The 23489-nt window shown below is 47.9% G+C and overlaps 1 protein-coding gene across 8 annotated transcripts in view; it reads left to right on the forward strand.

The window, feature by feature from the left end:
• The window catches only part of STYXL1 (serine/threonine/tyrosine interacting like 1), a 57002-nt gene that overhangs the window by 16067 nt on the left and 17446 nt on the right, over window positions 1–23489 (forward strand). For 3 of the 8 annotated variants that reach the window (XM_030797530.1, XM_030797529.1, XM_012496370.2), the window contains exons 2-5: window positions 2171–2277; window positions 3985–4046; window positions 10705–10846; window positions 18543–18688. In XM_030797530.1, coding sequence (XP_030653390.1) covers window positions 2175–2277; window positions 3985–4046; window positions 10705–10846; window positions 18543–18688 — 453 coding nt within the window. In that variant the 5' untranslated portion in view covers window positions 2171–2174. Of the gene's footprint in view, window positions 1–2170; window positions 2278–3984; window positions 4047–10704; window positions 10847–18542; window positions 18689–23489 lie in introns of those variants that run through there. The other 5 variants (XM_004090909.3, XM_012496372.2, XM_030797531.1 and 2 more) reach the window with 4 other exon arrangements.

Genomic DNA, 23489 nt, shown 5'->3' on the forward strand with positions numbered 1-23489 from the left:
ACTTTTTTTTTTGAGACAAAGTTGCTCTGTCACCCAGGCTGGAGTGCAGTAGTACAGTCTGGGCTCACTGCAACCTCTGCCTCCCGGGTTCAAGAAATTCTCCTGCCTCAGCCTCCCGAGTAGCTGGGACTACAGGCATGCACCACCACACCCAGCTAGTTTTTGTATTTTTAGTAGAGACAGAGTTTTGCCATGTTGGCCAGGTTGGTCTTGAACTCCTGACCAAAGGTGATCTGCCTGCCTCAGCCTCGAAAAGTGCTGGGATTACAGATGTGAGCCACAACGCCCAGCTGATCCTCCTCCTCTTTTTTTTCAAGACAGGGTCTCACTCTGTTGCCCAGGCGGGATTGTGGTGGTGTGATCACGGCTTACTGCAGCCCCACCTCCCAGGCTCAAGTGATTCTCCCACCTCAGCCTCCTGAGTTGCTGGGGCCACAGGCATGTGCCACCACACCTGGCTAGTTAAAAAAAAATTTTTTTTTTAAGAGATGGCGTCTCACTATGTTGTCCAGGCTGGTCTTGAACCCCCGGCCTCAAGCAATCCCCCCTGCCTTGGCCTCCTGAATAGCTGGGACTATAGGTGTATACCACCATGCCCAGCTAATTTGTATTACAGGGTCTTGCTATGTGGTCCAGGCTGGTCTTGAATTCCTGGGATCAAGTGATCCTCCTGCCTAGGCCTCCCCAAGTGCTGAGATTGTAGGCATGAGTCACTATGCATGGCCCCAAGATCTTTTATAGTGCTCTTGCATCTTGCAATTATTTCTGCAAGTGTCTGCATTCCATGCTAGACTATAACCTTCATGAAGGCAGGTTTTGTTTACCACAGTTATTTCCAGTGCCTGGGACATAGTAGGTGCTCAGTAATTATTTGCTAAATAAGCAAATGGACTGGCAACTGTTTTACAGCCCATGTGTTATGTATATGGCTCAGATAATGTTGTATTCAAGATTTTATTCTCTGCACACATTTCACTACACTTTTTTTTTTTTTTTTTTTTTTGAGATGGAGCCTTATTCCGTAGCACAGGCTGGAGTGCAGTGGTGCAATCTTGGCTCACTTCAACCTCCACCTCCCAGGTTCAAGTGATCCTCCTGCCTCAGCCTCCCAAGTAGCTGAGATTACAGGCACCTGCCACCATTCCCAGGTAATTTTTGTATTTTTAGTAGAGATGGGGTTTCTCCATGTTGGCCAGGCTGACCTGACCTCACGTGATCCACCTACTTCGGCCTCCCAAAGTGTTGGGATTACAGGCATGAGCTACTGTGCCCAGCCAACTATACATTTTTGAAGCTCTCCTGATCACTTCCTTGATTACTCTTATCTTTGTTTGAAGTTCAATATATTACTTTTTTTTTTTTTTTTTTGGAGACAGAGTCTCACTCTGTCCCCGAGGCTGGAGTGCAGTGGCATGATCCCGGCTCACTGCAACCTCTGCCTCCCAGGTTCAAGTGGTTCTTTTGTCTCAGCCTCCCGAGTAGCTGGGATTACAGGTGTGCGCCACCAAGCCCGGCTAATTATTATTATTATTTTTTTAGACGGAGTCTCGCTCTGTCACCCAGGCTGGAGTGCAATGGCATGATTTTGGCTCACTGCAGCCTCCGCCTCCTGGGTTCAAGCAACTCTCCTACCTCAGCCCCCTGAGTAGCTGGGACTATAGATGTGCACTACCATGCCTGACTAATTTTTGTATTTTTAGTAGAGACGGGGTTTCACCATGTTGGCCAGGCTTCTCTTGAACTCCTGACCTCAGGTGATCCACCTGCCTCGGCCTCCTAAAGTGCTGGGATTACAGGTGTGAGCCACCATGTCTGGTCAATTTTTTTTTTTTTTTTTTTTTTTTTTTTAGTAGAGATGGGGTCTTGCCATGTTGGCCAGGCTGGTCTTGAACTCCTGGCCTCAAGTGATCCACCCACCTCAGCCTCCCAACGTCTTGGGATTATAGGCATGAGCCACCATGCCTGGCTAGCTATGTTGTATTTAAGATTTTGTTCTCCTCTGTGCACTATATTTCACTATACAGTTTTGAAGCATTCCTGATCACTTACATGATTACTGTCATCTTTGTTTCTAGGTATGTTAAAAAAGAGTTTAATTCATTATATTATTTTGTGGTCATTCATCTAAAATAGAGGTGTGTTACCCTTGTGTGTCATTGATTCTTCCCAGCAGGATGCCTGGTTTGCTTTTGTGTGAACCGACAGAGCTTTACAACATCCTGAATCAGGCCACAAAACTCTCCAGATTAACAGAACCCAACTATCTCTGTTTATTGGGTAAGTACTTGCAAAAAAGCAGAGGAGGTCGAACACAGTGTCCTTCAAACATTATTTTTGATGAGTTAACAAACTTTTGGGAGGGAGGGGATGAATGACTTTAGAACAGGGGTCCCTGGGCCCGGTGTGGTGGCACACGCCTGTAATCCCAGCACTTTGGAAGGCTAAGGTGGGCGTATCACTTGAAGCCAGGAGTTCAAGACCAGCCGGGCCAACAGGGCAAAACCCCATCTCTACTAAAAATACAAAAAAATTAGCTGCAGTGGTGCACACCTGTAATCCCAGCTACTCAGGAGGCGGAGGCATGAGAATTGCTTGAACCTGGGAGGTGGAGGTTGGAGTGAGCCGAGATTTGCGCCACTGCACTCCAGCCTGGGTGACAGAGTGAGACCCTGTCTCAAAAAAGAAAAAAAAAAAAAGTCCGCAACCCCCAACCCCCAGTACCAGTCTGTGGCCTGTTAGGAACCAGGTGGCACAGCAGGAGGTGAGCAGCAGGCAAGCCAACGAAGCTTCATCTGTATTTACAGCCACTCCCCATCGCTTGCATTACCGCCTGAGCTCCACCTGCTGTCAGATCAGCAGCAGCATTAGATTCTCATAGGAGCGCGAACTCTACTGTGAACTGTGCATTCGAAGGATCTAAGCTACATGCTCCTTATGAGAATCTAACGCCTGATGATCTGTCACTGTCTCCCGTCAGCCCCAGAAGGGACCGTCTAGTTGCAGGAAAACAAGCTCAGGGTTCCCACTGATTCTACATGATGGTAGAATTATTTCATTATATATTACAGTGTAAAAATAATAGAAATAAAATGCACAAAAAATGTAATGCACTTGAGTCATCCCCAAACCATCCCCGCCCCCACTGCCCTGTTCCGTGGAAAAATTGTCTTCCATGAAACCAGTCCCTGGTGCCAAAAAGGTTGGGGATGGCTGCTTTAGAAAGCTGTTAAGAGGCCAGGTGTGGTGGCTTGTGCCTGTAATCCCAGTGTTTTGGGAGGCCGAGGTGGGCGGATCCACTGAGGTCAGGAGTTCGAGACCAACCTGGCCAACATGGTGAAACCTCATCTCTACTAAAAATACAAAAATTAGCTGGGCATGGTGGCATGTACCTGTGGTCCCAGCTACTAGGGAGGCTGAGGCAGGAAAATCGCTTGAACCCAGGAGATGGAGATTGCAGTGAGCTGAGATCATGCCACTGCATTCCAGCCTGGATGGGGATTTAGTGTGAGCTCACTTCAAATTTGATTTCTTCCTTCCCCTTCCCATTTTTATTTATTTATTTATGAGACAGAATCTTGTTCTGTTGCCCAGGCTGGAGTGCAATGGCGTGATCTTGGCTTGCTGCAACCTCTGCCTCCAGATTTAAGTGATTCTCCTTTTTCAGCCTCGTGAGTAGCTGGGACTACAGGCGCTGCCACCACGCCTGGCTAATTTTTGTATTTTTAGTAGAGATGGGATTTCGCCGTGTTGGCCAGGCTAGTCTTGAACTCCTGGCCTCAAGTGATCCACCTGCCTTGGCCTTCCAAAGTGCTGGGATTACAGGTGCACGCCACCGTACCCAGCCCCACATCTCAAGTTTTAAACTGACAATGACTATCCCTTAACTGCCAAAACAAATAGACGTTGATGACAACATAAGTCCTCTAAGTAGTTTGGTCATATGTTCCTTTGCAAATTCAGTTCTTAAATACTTTTTCTTTCCAGATGTCCGTTCCAAATGGGAGTATGATGAAAGCCATGTGATCACGGCTCTTCTAGTGAAGAAGGTACATGGGCAGCATCGGGATCTGGGGCAGGTGTGGGGTGGGGAAGAGTGGGAGGTTTCACCCTCAATCCAGGGGGCAACACAGGCAGGACTGTTTTCTCTGCGCCCACTGTGGTAGTCTTCCACACCTCTCACTCTCACACATTCCCTCAGGTGTCTTGCCATCCCCCAAGAATGCTCAACAACTTCATTAGACAAATATTGATTTCTTTTCTTTTATTTTTTGAGACAGGGTCTCTCTCTCATCCAGGCTGGAGTGCAGTGGCACAATCATAGCTCACTGCAGCCTTAAACTCCTGGGCTTGGCTGGGCGTGGTGGTTCACGCCTGCAGTCCCAGCATTTTGTGAGGCTGAGATGGGCGGATCACCTGAGGTCATGAGTTCGAGATCAGACTGGCCAACATGGTGAAACCCCATCTCTACTAAAAATACAAAAATTAGCCAGGTGTGGTGACTCATGCCTGAGTCCCAGCTACGTGGGAGGCTGAGACATGAGAATCGCTTGAACCTGGGAGGCAGAGGTTGCAGTGAGCTGAGATCATGCCACTGTACTCTAGCCTGGGCAACAGAGTGAGACTTGGTCTTAAAAAAAAAAAAAAAAAAAAAAAAAAAAAAAAAAAAATCATGGGCTCGAGCAATCCTACCCGCTCAGCCTCCAGAGTAGTTGAGACTACAAGGGGGAATGCCACCAGGCCTGGCTAATTTTTGTATTTTTTATAGAAATGGGGTGGCACTGTGTTGCCCAGGCTGCTCTTGAACTCCTGGACTCAGGCCATCCTCCCGCCTTGGCCTCCCAAAGTGCTGGGATTACACATGTGAGCCGCCAAGCCTGACCAAATATTGATTTAATTCCTTGATATACCAGGTACTGTTCCAGACCCTGGGCATGCAACAGAATACAACAGCCTGAGTTCATTGTCCCTGCCCTCATGGAGTGTTTTTTTTGTTTTGTTTTGTTTTTTTTTAGTTATTTTTTCTGTTTTTATTTTAGTTGTTGTTGTGTTTCCGTTTGTTTTTATCTTTATTTTTGGAGCTTTATTTTTAAAATTTTTTAGGGACAGGGTCTTGCTCTGTCACCCAGGGAGGGGTGCAATGGCACAATCATAGCTTGAACTCCTGGGTTCAATCGATCTTCCTAGTTCAGCCTTCCGAGTAGCTGGGACTGCAGACTTGTGCCAACACACTGATTTTTTTTTTTTTTTTTGAAACAGGATCTTATGTTGCCCAGGCTGTCACAGACCTTCTGTTCTATTTAGCAAACAGACAATAAACCCTAGAAATAATTGGCTATAATCCAAAGATGGAAGCATCTCCCTTTTTTCCTTCCCCTCCCACCCCCTCTTCCCTTCCCCTCCCACCCCCTCTTCCCTTCCCCTCCCACCCCTCTTCCCTTCCCCTCCCACCCCCTCTTCCCTTCCCCTCCCACCCCTCTTCCCTTCCCCTCCCACCCCCTCTTCCCTTCCCTCCCACCCCCTCTTCCCTTCCCCTCCCACCCCCTCTTCCCTTCCCCTCCCACCCCCTCTTCCCTTCCCCTCCCACCCCCTCTTCCCTTCCCCTCCCACCCCCTCTTCCCTTCCCCTCCCACCCCCTCTTCCCTTCCCCTCCCACCCCCTCTTCCCTTCCCCTCCCATCCCATCTTCCCTTCCCCTCCCATCCCCTCTTCTATTCCTCTCCCATCCCATCTTCCTTTCCCCATCCTGAGGAGTGGACAGAGCCCTGCACATAGTCACAACGTCCCCTACTGCAGTGAAACCTTTTCCCCACGCCTCTGGGGTGTCTTCTCCCTCGTCACTGTGAAGCCTGGCAGCCTTCGCCCAGGACCCATCTCTCCCCTCTGCAGTCCTGATCACATTCTCTGCCCTGAACCTGGAGGTTCTCTTTGACTTCCCTGGTTTCTTTTCTTTCTTCTTTTTTTTTCTTTTGAGATGGAGTCTCTCCCTGTCGCCCAGGCTGGAGTGCAGTGGCATGATCTCGGCTCACTGCAATCTCTGCCTCCCAGGTTCAAGCGATTCTCCTGCCTCAGCCTCCGGAGTAGCTGGGATTACAGGTGCGTGCCACCACGCCCGGCTAATTTTTTTTTTTTTTTTTTTTTTGGTATCTTTAGTATAGACGGAATTTTACCGTATTGGCCAGGCTGGTCTTGAACTCCTGACCTCATGATCTGCCCGCCTTGGTCACCCAAAGTGCTGGGATTACAGGAATGAGCCACTGCGCCCGGCCCCCTCATTTATTTTCTATCTCTTTAGTTCACCTTCATTTTCTCCTTCTGCCGCCTGAATGTAACTGCTGGTCTGTCCTTGATCTCCGTATCTGTCAGGGTACTTTCTTGCCAGAGATTTCACTGGAGCTTACAGCTACAATGACATATCCACATGCAATTAGCAGTCCTGGCAAGTTTACATCTAAAATTTTGGGCAGGGCATGGCGGCTTACTCCTGTAATCCTAGCACTTTGGGTGGCCAAAACAGGAGCATTGCTTGAGTCCAGGAGTTCAGGACCAGCCTGGGCAACATAGTAAGACCCCTGTCTCTACAAAAAAATTGAAAAATTAACTCAGTGTGGTGGTGCACATCTGTAGTACCAGCTACTTGGGAGGCCGAGGTGGGAAGATCACTTGAGTCCAGGAGGCCGATTACACCACTGCATTCCAGACTGGGCAACACAGCAAGACCCTGTCTCAAAAATAATAAAATAAAACTTTGTCTTCTAAAATTCCCCTTTCCTCCCCATTCCTGCTGTACTTTTCCACACCCCATCTCTGCTGCTTTGTTTTTTTTGTTTGTTTTTTTTGAGACAGAGTCTCGCTCTGTCCCCCAGGCCGGAGTGCAGTGGCGCAATCTCGGCTCACTGTAAGCTCCGCCTCCCGGGTTCACACCATTCTCCTGCCTCAGCCTCCCGAGTAGCTGGGACTATAGGTGCCCGCCACCACGCCTGGCTAATTTTTTGTATTTTTAGTAGAGACCGGGTTTCACCATGTTAGCCAGGTTGGTCTCGATCTCCTGACCTCGTGATCCGCCCGCCTCAGCCTCCCAAAGTGCTGGGATTACAGGCGTGAGCCACCGTGCCTGGCCTCTCTGCTTCTTTTTCTACATATAACTCGATAACTCGGCAGGGAGCATGGGCAGGCTGTATTTTCCAGAATATTTTCCTGTCCCAATCCATCATTATTGTCTTTTTCTGTTCTTATTTTTGAGACAGAATCTCACTCTGTCTGTCTGCCCAGGCTGGAGTGCAGTGGTGCAATCTCAGCTCACTGCAACCTCTGTCTCCCAAGTTCAAGGGATTCTCCTGCCTCAGCCTCTCTAGTAGCTGGGGTTACAGGCACCCACCACCACGCCTGGCTAATTTTTGTATTTTTAGTAGAGATGGAGTTTCACCATGTTGGCCAGGCTGGTCTTGAACTCCTGACCTCAAGTGATCCGCCTGCCTCGGCCTCCCAAAGTGCTGGGATTACAGGCATGAGCCACCACGCCTGGCCCATAATCTCACTCTTAATCCCCAGTGCAGGCATTTTTCTGCAACCGATTCATGAGCCCCTCATGATGTATGGGCTTCCGTTCCCACTCAGCTTTCAAGTCTGTGTGTTTCTTTGATTCTGGCAGCACTTCCTGCTCTGGGAAAGAGATGTTTTCTCTGCCTCTATCCCTCAGCACCTCCAATTCAGGCTGATAGCTTTTTTTTTGTTTTTTTTTTAGACAAAGTCTCGCTCTTGTCGCCCAGGCTGGAGTGCAGTGGCACCATCTCGGCTCTTGCCTTCCCTCCCTAGCTTCCCAGTTAGCAGATTGAGGCCTTCAGGGCATTCCCAGCCCCAGCAGGACAGAAAGGCTCCCAGCCCCATGTTCTCAGCCTTCTTGGATCTGACCACCTCTTTCTCCAGCTTCATTTCCAGTACACTTCCACTCTCACCTGACACCTTAGCAGCACTGTGCTGCCATGTTTCCTTGCTTCTATGATGCACATCTATCCGGTACTGTAACTTTTTTTTGAAAACGGAGTATGTCCTACCGTTGATTTGTATTTTACTATTTTTGTGGGAGACAGGGTCTCACTCTGTCGCCCAGGCTGGAGTGAAATGGCACCATCATGGCTCACTGCAGCCTTGAACTCCCAGGATGAAGCAGTCCTCCCACCTCACCCTTCCCAGTAGCTGGGACCATAGGCGTGCACCACCACACCCAGCTAACTTGTATTTTTTGTAGAGATGGGGTCTCGCTATGTTGCCCAGGCTGGTCTTGAACGCCTGGGCTCAAGCAGTCCTCCCTCCTCAGCCTCCCAAAGTGCTGGGATGACAGGCATGAGCCACCAGGCCTGGCCTGATTTGTACTTTTAATATGGTAGTGTCTTTTTCCCTAAAGGTGGGTGTGGTGAATGTCAGTTGTTTTTCTGCCCAACACCTCCCCCTTTTTGAGGGGAACGTCTCCTCTCTCTGCTCAAACCATGGGTTTCTAGTGGTGCTCTCTAAAGTAATATTCTGGCCAGGCGCAGTGGCTTATGTCTGTAATCCCAACACTTTGGGAGGCCGAGGTGAGGAGTTTGCTTGAGCCCAAGAGTTTGAGACCAGCCTGGACAACACAGTGGGACCTGAGAAGGCATCTGTTTACTGCCTTATTTTTGAGTGGTGGTGGTGTTCCTGTTGTTGTTTTGAGACAGTTTCACTCTGTTGCCCAGGCTTGAGTGCAGTGACGCAATCTCAGCTCACTGCAACCTCTGCCTCCCGTGTTCAAGCCATTCTCCTGCCTCAGCCTCTTTGGTAGCTGGTACTATATAGGCGTGTGCTACCACGCCTGGCTAATTTTGTATTTTTAGTAGAGACGAGGTTTCACCGTGTTAGCCAGGATGGTCTCGATCTCCTGACCTCGTGATCCGCCCGCCTCGGCCTCCCAAAGTGCTGGGATTACAGGCTTGAGCCACCGCGCCTGGCCCTTGTTGTTGTTTTGAGACAAGTCTTGCTCTGTCACCCAGGCTGGAGTGCAGTGATGCAATCATAGCTCACTGCAGCCTCCACCTCCCAGACAAGTGATCCTCTCACCTCAGCCTCCTGAGTAGCTGGGACTACACGTGCACCCCCCCACACCCGGCTTTTTTTGTCTCTACAAATATATCTATATATGTAGATATAAATATATAAATTAGCCAAGTGTGGTGGTGCATGCCCGTGGTCCCAGCTACTCAGGAGGCTGAAGTGCGAAGATCATTTGAGCCCAGAAATTCAAGGCTGCAGTGAGCTATGACTGCACTAGTGCAGTCCAGACTGGGCAACAGAGTGAGACCATGTCTCTAAAATAAAATAATGTCCAGAACCCTGGCCACAGTGATTGGTCATGGGTCTGGGATGAAAGCTGAGCCAATCAGAATTGGAATTAGAGAAAGGTGTCTCTGTCCAGCCTGGTGGTGGAATTGGGAAGATGGGAGTCTGAGCATTGCTGCGGTTCATGGCTCAAGCCTCTGGAGGAAGCCGTCTGAGAAGGGGAAGTCAGTGTGGAGGGATGGAGGGGGAAGCAGAGAGGAGGAGAAGCCCGAACGTCTGGGCTTTAGGGTCTCTGGGTCCTAAAGCCAGCTGCTTTAGGTTTGGAAACCGGCTGCATCTTTGCCTTGCCTGGAGTGTTATCTGCCAATAAGTCCCTCTTTTGTGCACACTCCTGGTTAAATTGGTAGTACATCTTATAATCCATGAGGTTTTTTGTTTTGTTTTGTTTTGTTTTTGTTTTGTTTTGTTTTTGTTTCTTTGGGACATAGTCTCACCCTGTTACCAAGGTGGAGTGCAGTGGTGCAGTCATAGCTCACTGCAGCTTTGAACTCCAGGGCTCAATTGATCTTCCCACCTCAGCCTCCCAGGTAGCTGGGATTATAGGCATGAGCCACCATGACAAGCCACATTTGATCTTCTAGTCCATCTCATTCCTTCTGCTCACTCATGACTTCTGCTTCTACACACTGTCTACTTACTGCCTTCTTTTTGAGTGTTTTTTGTTCTGTTTTGTTGTTATTTTGGGACAGGGTCTTGCTCTGTCACCCTGACTGGAGTGCAGTGACACAATCGCAGCTCACTGTAGCCTCCACCTCCTGGGCTCAAGTGATCCTTTCATTTCAGCCTCCTGAGTAGTTGGGACTACAGGCACATGCCACTATGCCTGGCATTTTTGTATTTTTTTTCAAAGAGATGAGGGTCTTGCAATGTTGCCCAGGCTGGTCTCGAACTCCTGGCCTCAAGCAATCCTCCTGCCTTGGCCTCTTGAAGTGCTGGGATTACGGGTGCAAACCACTGCATCCAGTGTGGTGTTTCTGGATTCAGTCTCCACTGCCTAACACTTTCCCCATGAGAAAGGATGTCACTAATTCAATTGACTATGGTTTCTCTGACACCAGGGTACCTAATAGGCTGTGGATCAGTCAGACCAGCTGTTCTTTGGTCAGGCACTTCTCTCTGGTCCAGTCAGCTGTGGTTAGCTTTTCTCAGAAGGGAACATAGTTGTGGAGGATCCTTGGGATTTAACAGACTCTCCATCCACTGTCTCAGTGCTTCTGGGCCCGTATGTATAGTCAGGGGAGAGAGTGCAGTCTTAGCTCCTCCCAGTGCTGCTATGCAGGGAGTCTCTGCTCAACCAAGCCTGCCCACCAACAGGCCTCTCTTGTGTTGTTTTTCTTTTTTTTCTTTTAAGAAAAATAATGAATATCTTCTCCCGGAGTCTGTGGACCTGGAGTGTGTGAAGTACTGCGTGGTGTATGATAACAACACCAGCACCCTGGAGAGACTCTTAAAAGATGATGATGATGATTCAGACTCTAATGGTGATGGCAAAGGTGGGTTTTATGCAACAGAAGCAAATAATAGTTAACGGCTATTGAACAAATTTGTTATAGGACCAACAGGTTCGTATGCATGGCACGGGAACAGGCCAATGACACTGAGACAGCAGGGTTTGCGTCCGAGAAAGAGCTTCATGATCACCGGATACTAAGCAAGGAGATAGGAGGAGGCCCTCAAATACATCTCTCCAAGGAGTTGTGGAATGGGGTTTTTAAGAGGATTGGGGAGGGTGAGGGACTGGAAAGGTGGGGTCATTGATTGGTCGAGGAAAGGGGGATGAAATCATCAGGACGTGGAAACTGCATTCTTTGATGAGTCAGCTCCTGTGGGGCCCTTCAGACCAGCTGATGTCAGTGGTTTCATCAGTATGCAGGACCTGAAAGAATATCTCAAAGGGAAAACAGTGTTCCATGACGTTCAAGTTGTCACCTACAGAGCAGTTAAGGGGAACTATATTCTTGGCCGGGCGCAGTGGCTCACGCCTGTAATCCCAGCACTTTGGGAGGCCAAGGCAGGTGGATCATGAGGTCAGGAGATCGAGACCATCCTGGCTAACACAGTGAAACCCCATCTCTACTAAAAATACAAAAAATTAGCCGGGCATGGTGGCGGGCGCCTGTAGTCCCTGCTACTTGGGAGGCTGAGGCAGGAGAATGGCGTGAACCCGGGAGGCAGAGCTTGCAGTGAGCGGAGATCACGCCACTGCACTCCAGCCTGGGTGACAGAGCGAGACTCCATCTCACAAAAACAAAAAACAACAACAAAAAAAACTCTTGTAACAGGATCTATGTGATTCTAGGACAATATACATCAAACAGCTGTGAGCAAGGAGGTTGGAGAGCAAGCAAGGTGACTTAGTGATGAATGCTGAATGTGCTGCAAGCTTGCTTTATTTTCATTTGTTCCCCTCCCTTCTTTGCTGATTAATTTCACAAAGTTTATGGGGACAGTTTCATGTGTGCCATGCACCAGGAACCAAGGGCTTTACTTGGATCTGCAGAACAACTTACAAGGACGCTAACATCAAGAGCTGTGAGGACGCCAGGCCCAGTGACTCATACCTGTAGTCCCAGCACTTTGGGAGGCTGAGGCAGGAGGATCACTTGAGCCCAGGAGTTCAAGACCAGCCTGGGTGATATGGCAAGATAAGGCACCCAGCTCATTTATTTACTTTTTGTAAAGACTGGGTCTTGAGTTACCTAGGCTGAGACTTAAGCTTTTAAAAGTGTGTAGACATATTTTTAAACCATCACACCTATAAGTGGTGTGGCCAGGATTCAAACCCAGGCCTTTTGGCTCTGTCCTGTCCCCCAGGGATTGGGTAGTGGCTCTAAAGAGCATGCAGCCCCAAGTCAGAACATTAAAGCGTGGTCAGTTCCAATGTGCTCCATTGAACCTCTGAGGCTCTGCTGTGTTCTTCACGAGCTCCTAGTTTTGGGCTGACCACCCCTTGCCATTGGCACTGGGAGCTCTGCTTCTAGGAATCAGAACTGCACCTGAGGGTGCAGTTCCAGAAGCTGGGGGCACTCACACCGCCTGCCACTGGGTGGCGCTATGCTCCCACCTTTCATAAAACCAGCTGTCTGGACTTTTCATCCCAGGAGGTCCTTGGCCAGGAAATTGTCCCTTCTTCCCTAAGCTCATTCTATTGGGCTCTGATCTGCAATCCTAGGACTGTAGGCTGGGCCTTGAAACCCTAGGAGATGGTGCTCAACAGGGATAATCCCCTTTACATTCTGTAACTGACCTCACTTTGCTGTGGGGCCCCCATTCACAAGAAACCACAACCACACAGACAACTTGTACATTCAAGGCAGCTTTTCCTGCTTCAAATGGCATCTTTCAGGTCAATGAAAAGTCTTTGGGTACAAGACCATCTCAAGGCTTCTCTCAACACCCCCTTCTTTCCTTTTTTTTTTTTTTTTTTTTTTTTTTTTTTTTTGAGTCAGGGTCTTGCTCTGTTGCCCAGGCTGGTCTCGAACTCTTGGCTTCAAGCAATTCTCTTGCATTGGCCTCTCAAAGTGCAGGGATTACAGGCATGAGCTGCCATGCCTGGCCTGAACTCTCTGACTTCTGAGCCAGGCCCTGTGGGGTGAGCTTTGGCTCCTGTCTTGACAGCTGCAGATTTTCTCTTAGCCTGGCTGCAGACTCCAGATTCTTCCTGTCAATGCTATCTCTCAGACAGGTCCCAGCCACTTATATCCTCCACAGCCCCTTCTGGAATTGTCTTTGTCTCCCTGAACAAAAATTCAATATGGAAGCAGAGTTGGCCAGGCACAGTGCCTCACACTTGTAATCCCAGCACTTTGTGAGGCTGAGGCAGGAGGGTCACTTGAAGCCAGGAGTTTGAGACCAGTCTGGGCAACATAGCGAGGCCCCGTCTCTACCAAAAATACAAAAATCCAGGCATGGTGGTGCATGCCTGTAGCCCCAGCTACTCAGGAGGCTGAGGCAGGAGGATCAGTTGAGCCCAGGTGGTCAAGGCTGCAGTGAGCTATGACTGTACCACTGTATTCCAGCCTGGGTGACAGAGTAAGACCCTGTCTCAAAAAATAAAAAAAGAAGTTAGAGTCCATGCTCTTTTCTTTCTCCTTTTATCTGGCTCTCTGAAGTCTGCCACACAGTATTTCTCTTTCTGGGCCAGAACCTGGCCTCAGGATTTATTGGTTTAAGGATGTCTTGGCTTAGCCTTAATTATGCAAACTTCCTGTCACAGATATCTAATTTACATACAGTCTAATTGTGATTCTGCAGATCAGTGAAGGTGTTTAAGATTAAATTGATGTCAAAACCACAATGAGATATTATTCACACCCACTGGGATGGTCATAATCAAAGAGATAGGTAATAATAAGTGTTGGTGAGAACATGGAGAAATTGGAAGCCTCATACACTGTGAACCAGAAAGTAAAATGGTGCAGTCACTGGAAAAGAGTATGGTGTTTCTTTAGAAGGTTAAGCTATAGACCCCCAAGTAATGAAAACACATCCACACCAAAGCTTTTACATGAATGTTCATAGCAGCGTTATTCATAATAGCCAGAAAGGACGAACAACCTAAGTGTCTATCAGCAGCTAAATAGGTAGAACAGAATGTGGTCTATCCACACAGTGGAATATTACTCAGCCATAAAAAGGAATGGGGCTGGGCGCTGTGGCTAACGCCTGTAATCCCAGCACTTTGGAAGGCCAAGGTGGGTGGATCACCTGAGGTCAGGAGTTTAAGACCAGCCTGGCTAACGTGGTAAAACCCTATCTCTATTAAAAATACAAAAATTAGCTGGCTGGGCATGGTGGCACGTGCCTGTAATCCCAGCTACTAGGGAGGCTGAGGTAGGAGAATTGCTTGAACCTGGGAGGCAGAGGTTGCAGTGAGCCGAGTTTGTGCTATTGTACTGCAGCCGGCACAACAGAGTGAAACTCGGTCTCAAAAAAAAAAAGTACTGACATGTGCTATAATGTAGATGAACACTAAAGAGATCATGGTAAGTGATAGAAGTCAGACGCAAAACATCACGTATTATTCCATTTATATGAAAAGTCCAGAATAGGCAAATCCATAGAAATGAGTGGTTAAGTGGAGCTGGGAGTTTGGGGAAAAACGGGGGTGTGGCTGCTTAGTGGTGCGGGGTCCCTTGTAGGGGTGATGAAAATGTTCTAAAATTAGGCCGGGCACTGTGGCTCATGCCTGTAATCCCAGCACTTTGAGAGGCCAAGGTGGGAGGATTGCTTGAGCCCAGGAGTTCGAGACCAGTCTGGGCAACATAGTGAGACCCTGTCTCAAATACTAAAAATAGAAAACATTCTAAAATTGACTGTGGGGGATGGTTGCACAGCTCTGAATATACTAAAAGTCACTGAATTGTATATTGAACCCATCACCCAGGTAGTGAGCATAGAACCCAATAGGTAGGTTTTCTTTTTTTTTCTTTTTTTGTCTTGTCTTTTTTTTTTTTTTTTTTTTTTGAGATGGAGTTTTGCTCTTGTTGCCCAGGTTGGAGTGCAATGGTGTGATCTTGGCTCACTGCAGTCTCTGCTTCCCCTCAGCCTCCCGAGTAGCTGGGATTACAGGTGTATACCACCCTGCCCGGCTACTTTTTTATATTTTTAGTACAGACGGGGTTTGCCATCTTGGCCAGGCTGATCTCAAACTCCTGGCCCCAGATGATGCGCCTGCCTCGGCTTCCCAAAGTATTGGGATTACAGGTGTGAGCCATCGCACCCGGCCCCAATAGGCAGTTTTTCAACCCCTGTCCCTCTCTCTGTCCTCCTCCTCGTATTCTTCAGGGTCTGTTGTTCGCATCTTTATTTCTGTATGCACCTGATGTTTAGTTTGCACTTATAAATGAGAACATGTGGTATCTGGTTTTCTATATCTCTGTTAGTTCATTTAGGATAATGGCCTCCAGCTCCATCCATGGTGCTGCAGAAGACATGATTTTATTCTTTTTTTTATAGCTGTGTAGTATTCTGTGGTGTATGTGTACCACACTTGAAAAATCCAATCTGGGGCCGGGCACGGTGGCTCATGCCTGTAATCCTAGCGCTTTGGGAGGCCGAGGCGGGTGGATCACTTGAGGTCAGCAGTTTGAGACCAGCCTGGCTAACATAGTGAAACCCCATCTCTACTAAAAATACAAAAATTAGCCGGGCATGGTGGTGCATGCCTGTAATCCCAGCTACTCGAGAGGCTGAGGCAGGAGAATTGATTGAACCCAGGGAGGTGGAGGTTGCAGTGAGCCGAGATTGTGCCATTGCACTCCAGCCTGGGCAACAAGAGCGAGACTCCATCTAAAAAAAAATTAAATAAATAAATAAATACAATCCATTGTTGATGGGCCCTCGAGTTGATTCTGTGTCTTTGCTGTTGTGAATAGTGCTGCAGTGAACGTATGGGTGCAGGTATCCTTTTGCTTTAACAATATATTTTCTTTTGGATGTGTACGTAGTAATGGGATTGCTGGGTTGAATGGTAGTTCTATTTTTGGTTCTTTGACGAATAAATCTCAAACTCCTTTCCACAGGGACTGAACTACTTTACTTTCCCACCAACAGTATATAAGTGTTCCTTTTCTCCATAGCCCTGTCAACATCTGTTATTTTTTGGCCTTCTAATAAAAGCCATTCTGACTGGTGTGAGAAGGTTATCTCATTGTGGTTTTGATTTGCATTTCTCTGATTAGTGATGTCAAGCATTTTTTCATGTTTGTTGGCTGCTTGTATGTCTTTTGAAAAGTGTCTGTTTATGTCCTTTGCCCACTTTTTAATAGAGCTGTGTATTAGAGTTCTCTAGAGGGACAGAACTAATAGGAGATATATATATATGTGTGTGTGTGTGTACGTATATATGTGTGTGTATATATACGTGTATCTATGTATATATATACGTGCATATATATGCACGTATATATACATATAGATATACGTATATATACACACACATATGTATAGGTATATGTATATACACACATACACACACACACACACACACACACACATATATGGGAGTTTGTTAAGGAGTATTAACGCACGTGATCATAAGGTCCCACAATAGGCCGTCTGCAAGCTGAGGAGCAAGGAAGCCAGTCTGAGTCCCAAAGCTGAAGAACTTGGAGTCCGACGTTTAAGGAGAGGAAGCATCCAGCGGGGGAGAAAGATGTAGGCTAGGCCAGTCTAGTCTTTTCATGTTTTTCTGCTTGCTTTATGTTCTAGCTGTACTGGCAGTTGATTAGCTGCTGCCCACTCAGATTGAGGGTGGGTCTGCCTCTCCCAGTCCACTGACTCAAATGTTAATCTCCTTTGGCAACACCCTCATAGACGCACCCAGGATCAGTACTTTGCATCCTTCAACCCAATCAAGTTGACACTCAGTATTAACCATCAGAGGTTGTTTGTTTTTGCTTCTTGATTTCAGTTCCTTATAGATTTTGGATACTGGATCTTTGTTGGATGCATAGCTTGTGGATACTTTCTCCCATTCTGCAGGCTGTTTGTTTACTCTGGTAGTTTCTCTTGCTGTGCAGAAGCACTTTCGTGTCCTCAGGTCCCACTTGTCAATTTTTGTTTTTGTTGCAATTGCTTTGGAGGACTTAGCCAAAAATTATTTGCCAAGGCCAATGTCAAGAAGGGTGTTTCCTAGATTTTCTTCTAGGATTTCTATAGTTTTGAGGTGTTACATTTAAGTCTTTAATCTATCTTGAGTTGATTTTTGTATATGGTGATAGGGGTCCAGTTTCATTCTTCTGCATATAGATAGCCAGTTATCTTAGTACCATTTATTGACCAATAAATGGGAGTCCTTTCCCCATTCTATTTTTTGAGACAGGGTCTTGCTCTGTCTCCAAGGCTGGAGTGCAGTGGCACGACCATTGCTCACTACAGCCTCAACCTCCCTGGCTCAGGTGATCCTCCTGCCTCAGCCTCTCTAGTAGCTGGAACTGCAGGTGCCCACCACCACACTCAACTAATTTTTTGAATTTTATTTGTGGAGGCGGGGTCTTGCCATGTTGCCTAGGCTGGTCTCAAACTCCTGGGCTCAGGCAATCCTCTTGCCTCTGCCTCCCAAGGTTCTGGGATTACAGATGTAAGCCACCATCCCCAGCCTCCATTGCTTATTTTTGTCAACTTTGTTGAAGATCAGATGGTTATAGGTGTGTGGCTTTATTTCTGGGTTATCTATTTTGTTCCATTGGTCTATATGTTTTGAATTGTACACTTTAAATGGGTGAATTTTATGATATACAACATATAGTTTACATATATATGTGGTATCAATATATATAATATATACATGTATATAATATGTAAACCATATGTATACATATGAGTGGTTAATTGGAGCTGGCAGTTTCTGCAAACTGAGATATATGTATTGTATGATGTCATACAATACATATATCTCAGAGTTTGCAGAAAAGAAGATTAACTTAGGCTGAGCACACCTGTAATCTCAGCACTCTGGGAGGCTGAGGCAGGTAGATTGCTTGAGCTCAGGAGTTCAAGACCAGCCTGGGCAAAAAAGTGAGACCCTGTCTCTACAAAACAATACAAAATTTAGCCAGGTGTGGTGGTGCACACCTATAGTCCCAGCTACTCGGGAGGCTGGGGTGGGAGGATGGTGTGAGCCCAGGAGGTGGAGGTTGCAGTGAGCCAAGATTGTACCACTGTACTCCAGCCAGATGGAGTGAAGCCCAGTCTCAAAAACAAAAACAAAAAAAACCTGGTGGTAAGCTACTTTTAAAATTTTAATATAATGCATCTCTATACTTGCTTCAGCTTCCTAAGTAATTGCATTTCAGGCCGGGCATGGTGGCTCACGCCTGTAATCCCAGCACTTTGGGAGGCCGAGGCTGGAGGATCACCTGAGCTCAGGAGTTCAAGACCAGGCTGGCAAACATGGTGAAACCCTGTCTATACTAAAAATAAAAAATTAGCCGGGCATGGTGGGCGCCTGTAGTCCCAGCTACTTGGGAGGCTGAGGCAGGAGAATCGCTTGAACCCAGGAGGCAGAGGTTGCAGTGAGCCGAGATCGCACCACTGCACTCCAGCCTGGGCGACAGAGTGAGACTCCGTCTCAAAAAATAAATAAAATAAAATAATTGCATTTCAGAAGAAAGTGTTCATCTATCCCAGCTCTAGACCAACGGCAGATACACAGGAGACATTCATGTCTTTGGTCTCCACTCTCAGATCTGGTGCCTCGAGCAGCCATTGAGTATGGCAGGATCCTGACCCGCCTCACCCGCCACCCCGTCTACATCCTGAAAGGGGGCTATGAGCGCTTCTCAGGCACGTACCACTTCCTCCGGACCCAGAAGATCATCTGGATGCCTCAGGTGGGGCCAAATGCTGAGCACAGGCAGGCCCAGACGGGAAGGATGGGCCTAGAAACTGACTTGTGGGTGACTGAGTGGGAGAAACAGGAGGATGGGACAGAGGATATAGAGAAAGTGGAGTAGATACTGTCTATACTAAAAACACAAAAATTAGCTGGGCGTGGTGGTATGTGCCTATAGTCCTAGCTACTAGGGAAGCTGAGGCAGAAGAATCGCTTGAACCCAGGAGGCAGAGGTTGCAGTGAGCCAAGATCATGCCACTGTACTCCAGCCTGGATGACAGAGTGAGACTGTCTCAAAAAAAAAAAAAACTAGATCTGGACTCCTGGCAGCCCTAAGTTCATGTCTGCAGCCCAGTCTCCCCCATCTCCTCCACTTTCTCTTTTTTTTTTTTTTTTTTTTTTTTTGAGACGGAGTCTTGCTCTGTCGCCCAGGCTGGAGTGCACTGGTGCCATCTCAGCTCACTGCAAGCTCCGCCTCCCGGGTTCACACCATTCTCCTGCCTCAGCCTCCCGAGTAGCTGGGACTACAGGCGCCCACCACCATGCCCAGCTACTTTTTTGTATTTTTAGTAGAGACAGGGTTTCACCCTGTTAGCCAGGATGGTCTCAATCTCCTGACCTCAAGTGATCCACCTGCCTCGGCCTCCCAAAGTGCTGGATTACAGGCATGAGCCACCCTGCCTGGCTACAGTTCTTTATAAGGAACTGGTGGCTGTCCGGTTGAAACAGTGAGCAAAGGTGGACCGATACCAAGGTCAGAAAGGCAGAGGCATGGCGGCTGGAGACCACCTCTTTTTTCTTGGCTGTCTGATTCCACGAATCCTAGCTAGATCCAGAGGATACAAAAATACACAAAAGTGGGAAGGATTGGTCAGGCACAGTGGCTCACGCCTATAAGCTTAGCACTTGGGGAGGCCAAGGCAGGAGGATTGCTTGAGCTCAGTACTTTGAGACCGGCCTGGGCAACATAGTGAGACCTTGTCTCTACAAAAAAATCAATAAATGGAGCTGGCTGTGGTGGCTCATGCCTATAATCCCAGCACTTTTGGAGGCCAAGCTGGATGGATCACTTGAGCTGAGGAGTTTGAGCCCAGCCTAAGCAACATGGCAAAACCCTGACTACCAAAAATACAAAAATTCACTGGGCATAGTGGCCCACCTGTCCTGTAGTCCCAGTTACTCATGAGGGTGAGGCAGGAGAATTACTTGAACCCAGGAGGCAGAGGCTGCAGGGAGCCGAGATCATGCCACTGCACTCCAGCCTAGGTGACAGAGTGAGACCCTGGCTTAAAAAAATAATTTAGAAAAGAGATGAGAGGATTGCTTGAGCCCAGGAGGTCGAGGCTGCAGTGAGCTGTTGCCATGCCAGTGCACTCCAGCCTGGCTGACAAAGCAAGACCCTGTCTCCAAAAAAAAAAAAAAAAAAGAAAATCAGCCAGGTGTGGCAACTCACACCTGTAGTTCTAGCACTCTGGAAGGCCACGGCAGGAGGATTGCTTGATCTCAGGAGTTCAAGACCAGCCTGGGCAGTGTAGTGAGACCCCCATCTCTATTATAATTCTTTTTTAGTAGAGACAGGGTTTCACCATGTTGGTCAGGCTGGTCTCCAACTCCTGACCTCACGTGATCCACCTGCCTCAGCCTCCCAAAGTGCTGGGATTACAGGCGTGAGCCACTGCACTCAGCCTATTACAATTTTTTTAATACAAAAAGAGAATCAGATATTAAGCCCCTTTGTCCATCACCTAGCTCCAAACATTATCAACTCATGGTCAGTTTTGTCATAACAAAACAATTTTGAGATACCAGTTCCTGCTGGTGACTGGTCCTGTCTGTAGGGAAGGCAGTGGCTGGAAGCTGGACTGTGTCAAGGGACGCCCCGGGTATCTGGAGCCCAGAGAAGGGGCACTTGAGCTTCCCAGAGCCAAAGCTGAAGGAGGAGGACATTTCGAGGAAGAGAACTGGGTGGAGTTGTCTAAGGCTAGCACCAGACTATGCAGAGATTTTCAGGCAGGGCCTGGTGCCTGGAGAGTGCTGTGTACAGATGTCTGGCTTATTGAAGCGTCTGAACACAATGGAATGTAAACAGAAAGTGGTTTTAACTTTTTCTAACAGTTGCCTTCAGCTGTGTTCCCCTTCCTGCCCTTAGCAACATCGTGAGCAGATTCCATACTTTCTGGCCTCTTTTGGTTATAAAAAACTTCAATCGAAGTCATGGTTTAGAATGACTGGGCAAATGTGACTATTCACAGGATGTTTGATTGTGTTTAGGAATTGTTGCTTTTTGAAGGTTGTAGTGACATTGTTATGGTTATTATAAAGTACGAGTCTTTATCTTTTAGAAATACAGAACAAAATATTTACGGGTGAAACGATGGGATGTCTGGAATTTCCTTTCAAATAATCTGGGGTGAGGTGAGAAGGCAGTGAGGGTATAGAGGAAACAAAATTGGCCAATGAGTTGCTAATGTTTGAAGTTGGGCGATATATTATGTTTTAGAGACAGGGTCTCACTGTTGGCCAGGCTGGAGTGCAGTGGTGCAATCATAGCTCACTGCAGCCTCCACCTCCTGGGCTCGGTATCCTCCAGCCTCAGCCTCTTGAGTAGGTGGGACTACAGATGCATGCCACCACAGTCAGCTAAGTTTTAAAATTTTTTGTAGAGACGGGGTCTTGCTGTGTTCCCCAGGCTGGTCCGAAACTCCTGACCTTAAGCAATCCTCCTGCCTTGGCCTCTCAAAGTACTGGCATTATAGGTATGAACCACCACACCTGGCCAACTAGTGTATAGTTTTGAAATAATGTTAAAGGAAGTAAAAAGACAGCCTAGTAGAAGCTAGGGCAGTTTAATGTTCCAACCTCAAATCTGAATCAAGTCTCATTTCTTCCCATGCCCCAGAGCTGGGCAGCCTAGGGTGTGCTGGGGGCACTCAAAGTAGGGAGGGATGGGAGTTAGCTTGAAGGACAGCTGCTCTCTTCCCCTCTTCTGGGCAGAGCACCTTTGGCAGTAGGGCCCAGAGTGGACCTGTCTGTGTGCCTGGCTGCGTGTTAGTGGTGGGAAAGTGCCTGCTCTCTGGCCCCGTCTGGCTCTGTGAGCTGCTGGTGGCCTCTGCTGCTGGGTTTCTCAGGACCCAGCTCAGCCTCACCCTGGCTCCTTCTGGGGCTGAGGATCTCCCAGAGAGTGCAGCCAGCAGTGACTCCCTTCAACCCCTGCCAGGCATCTCCTCCAACTTCCTCCCCTTAACTTGGAAGCCCATGACCCGTCCCCTGCCCCGCATGCCCACATTCCTTCACCGGAATCGCAGAAGGCAGGGACTTGTGCCTGAGGTCAGACATGTTCCCAGATCCAGGGTATGCATGTCTGGCTCCCAAAGACATCCCTTTCTTCCACTGAGATAACAGCACTGTGAATTTCAGCTCAACAGGTGTACAGTCAGTTAAATAAAGGAAGTAAAGGCAGTCAGTCTGGTATAAGCCAGGGCAGTTCAATGTTCCAACCTCAAATCTGAAGCAAGTCTTATCTTGATTGGAACTCCTCCTTGCTCTTGGAGGACCCCTTCCTGGCTTTGCAGGGTGCAGAGAGATTAATTTCTTCTCTGCAAACCCTACACTGCTGATAACTCATCACCGCCACCCCCTCATTTCTGAAGCTTTAGTAAGGTGTAATTGACATGATGAACTGCACGTATTTAAAAGGCCCGGTATGGTCCGTTTTGACAGATGCATATTCCTGAAACTTGCCTTTGCTCCTAGTCTAGTCACATTGGGAAGAAGGCGCAGGGTTGTGGCTGGGGTAGCTGTGAGGGTTGGATTGGATTACTTGTTTGCGGCTGTCTTTAGAATGTAGGTGACTGGCCAGCTGTGGTGGCTCAAGCTTGGAATCCTAGCACTTTAGGAGGTCAAAGAGGAGGTAGAAGGATCACTTGAGAGTCCAGGAGTTTGAGACTAGCCTGGGCAATATAGTGGGACCTTGTTTACACAAAATTTTTTTAAAAGGCTGGGCTTGGAGGCTCACGCCTGTAATCGCAGCACTTTGTGAGGCCAAGGCAGGCGGATCACGAGGTCAAGAGATCAAGACCATCCTGGCCAACATGGTAAAACCCCATCTCTACTAAAAATACAAAAATTAGCTGGGTGTGGTGGCACATGCCTGTAATCCCAGTTACTTGGGAGGCTGAGGCAAGAAAATCACTTGAACCCAGGAAGCGGAGGTTGCAGTGAGCCGAGATCACACCACTGCACTCCAGCCTGGGCGCCAGAGTGAGACTCCCATCTCAAAAAAGAAAAAAGAAGAAGAAAGATTTAGGAGGTAGCACTGATCAGACATGAGGGCATGGGAGGGGGAGGGGGTGGGATGATGCCCTGGTTTTAGGCGTGGGTGACGGGGGCTGTGATGTGGTTCATTCTGGGGAACACTCGGGAGGGGGCGGGGCAGGGGAAGAAGGAGGTGGTTTTGGGGGAAGGCAGTGTGCCCAGTTTGGGCATATTCATTTGAGATACTGGTTTCCTTTGCATTGTGTCACTGAGCATTTACACACATTTTACAGTACAGTGTGTTTTTATCCACGTCACACCCTCTTCCCAGCCAAACCCACACAACCGCAGAAAAGGAAGCTGGTTTCAAAACAGCAGGAAGAGGGGTTGATAGATTTGCTATGGGATTTTTGTGAGGTGGTTTTTTTTTTTTTTTTTTTTGAGACAGCATCTCTGTTGCCCAGGCTGGAGTGCAGTGGCATGATCTGGGCTTACTGCAACCTCTGCCTCCTGGGTTCAAGTGATTCTCCTGCCTCAGCCTCCAG

Source organism: Nomascus leucogenys, chromosome 17 (assembly GCF_006542625.1).
Source record: "Nomascus leucogenys isolate Asia chromosome 17, Asia_NLE_v1, whole genome shotgun sequence".
Taxonomy (NCBI): Eukaryota; Metazoa; Chordata; class Mammalia; order Primates; family Hylobatidae; genus Nomascus; species Nomascus leucogenys.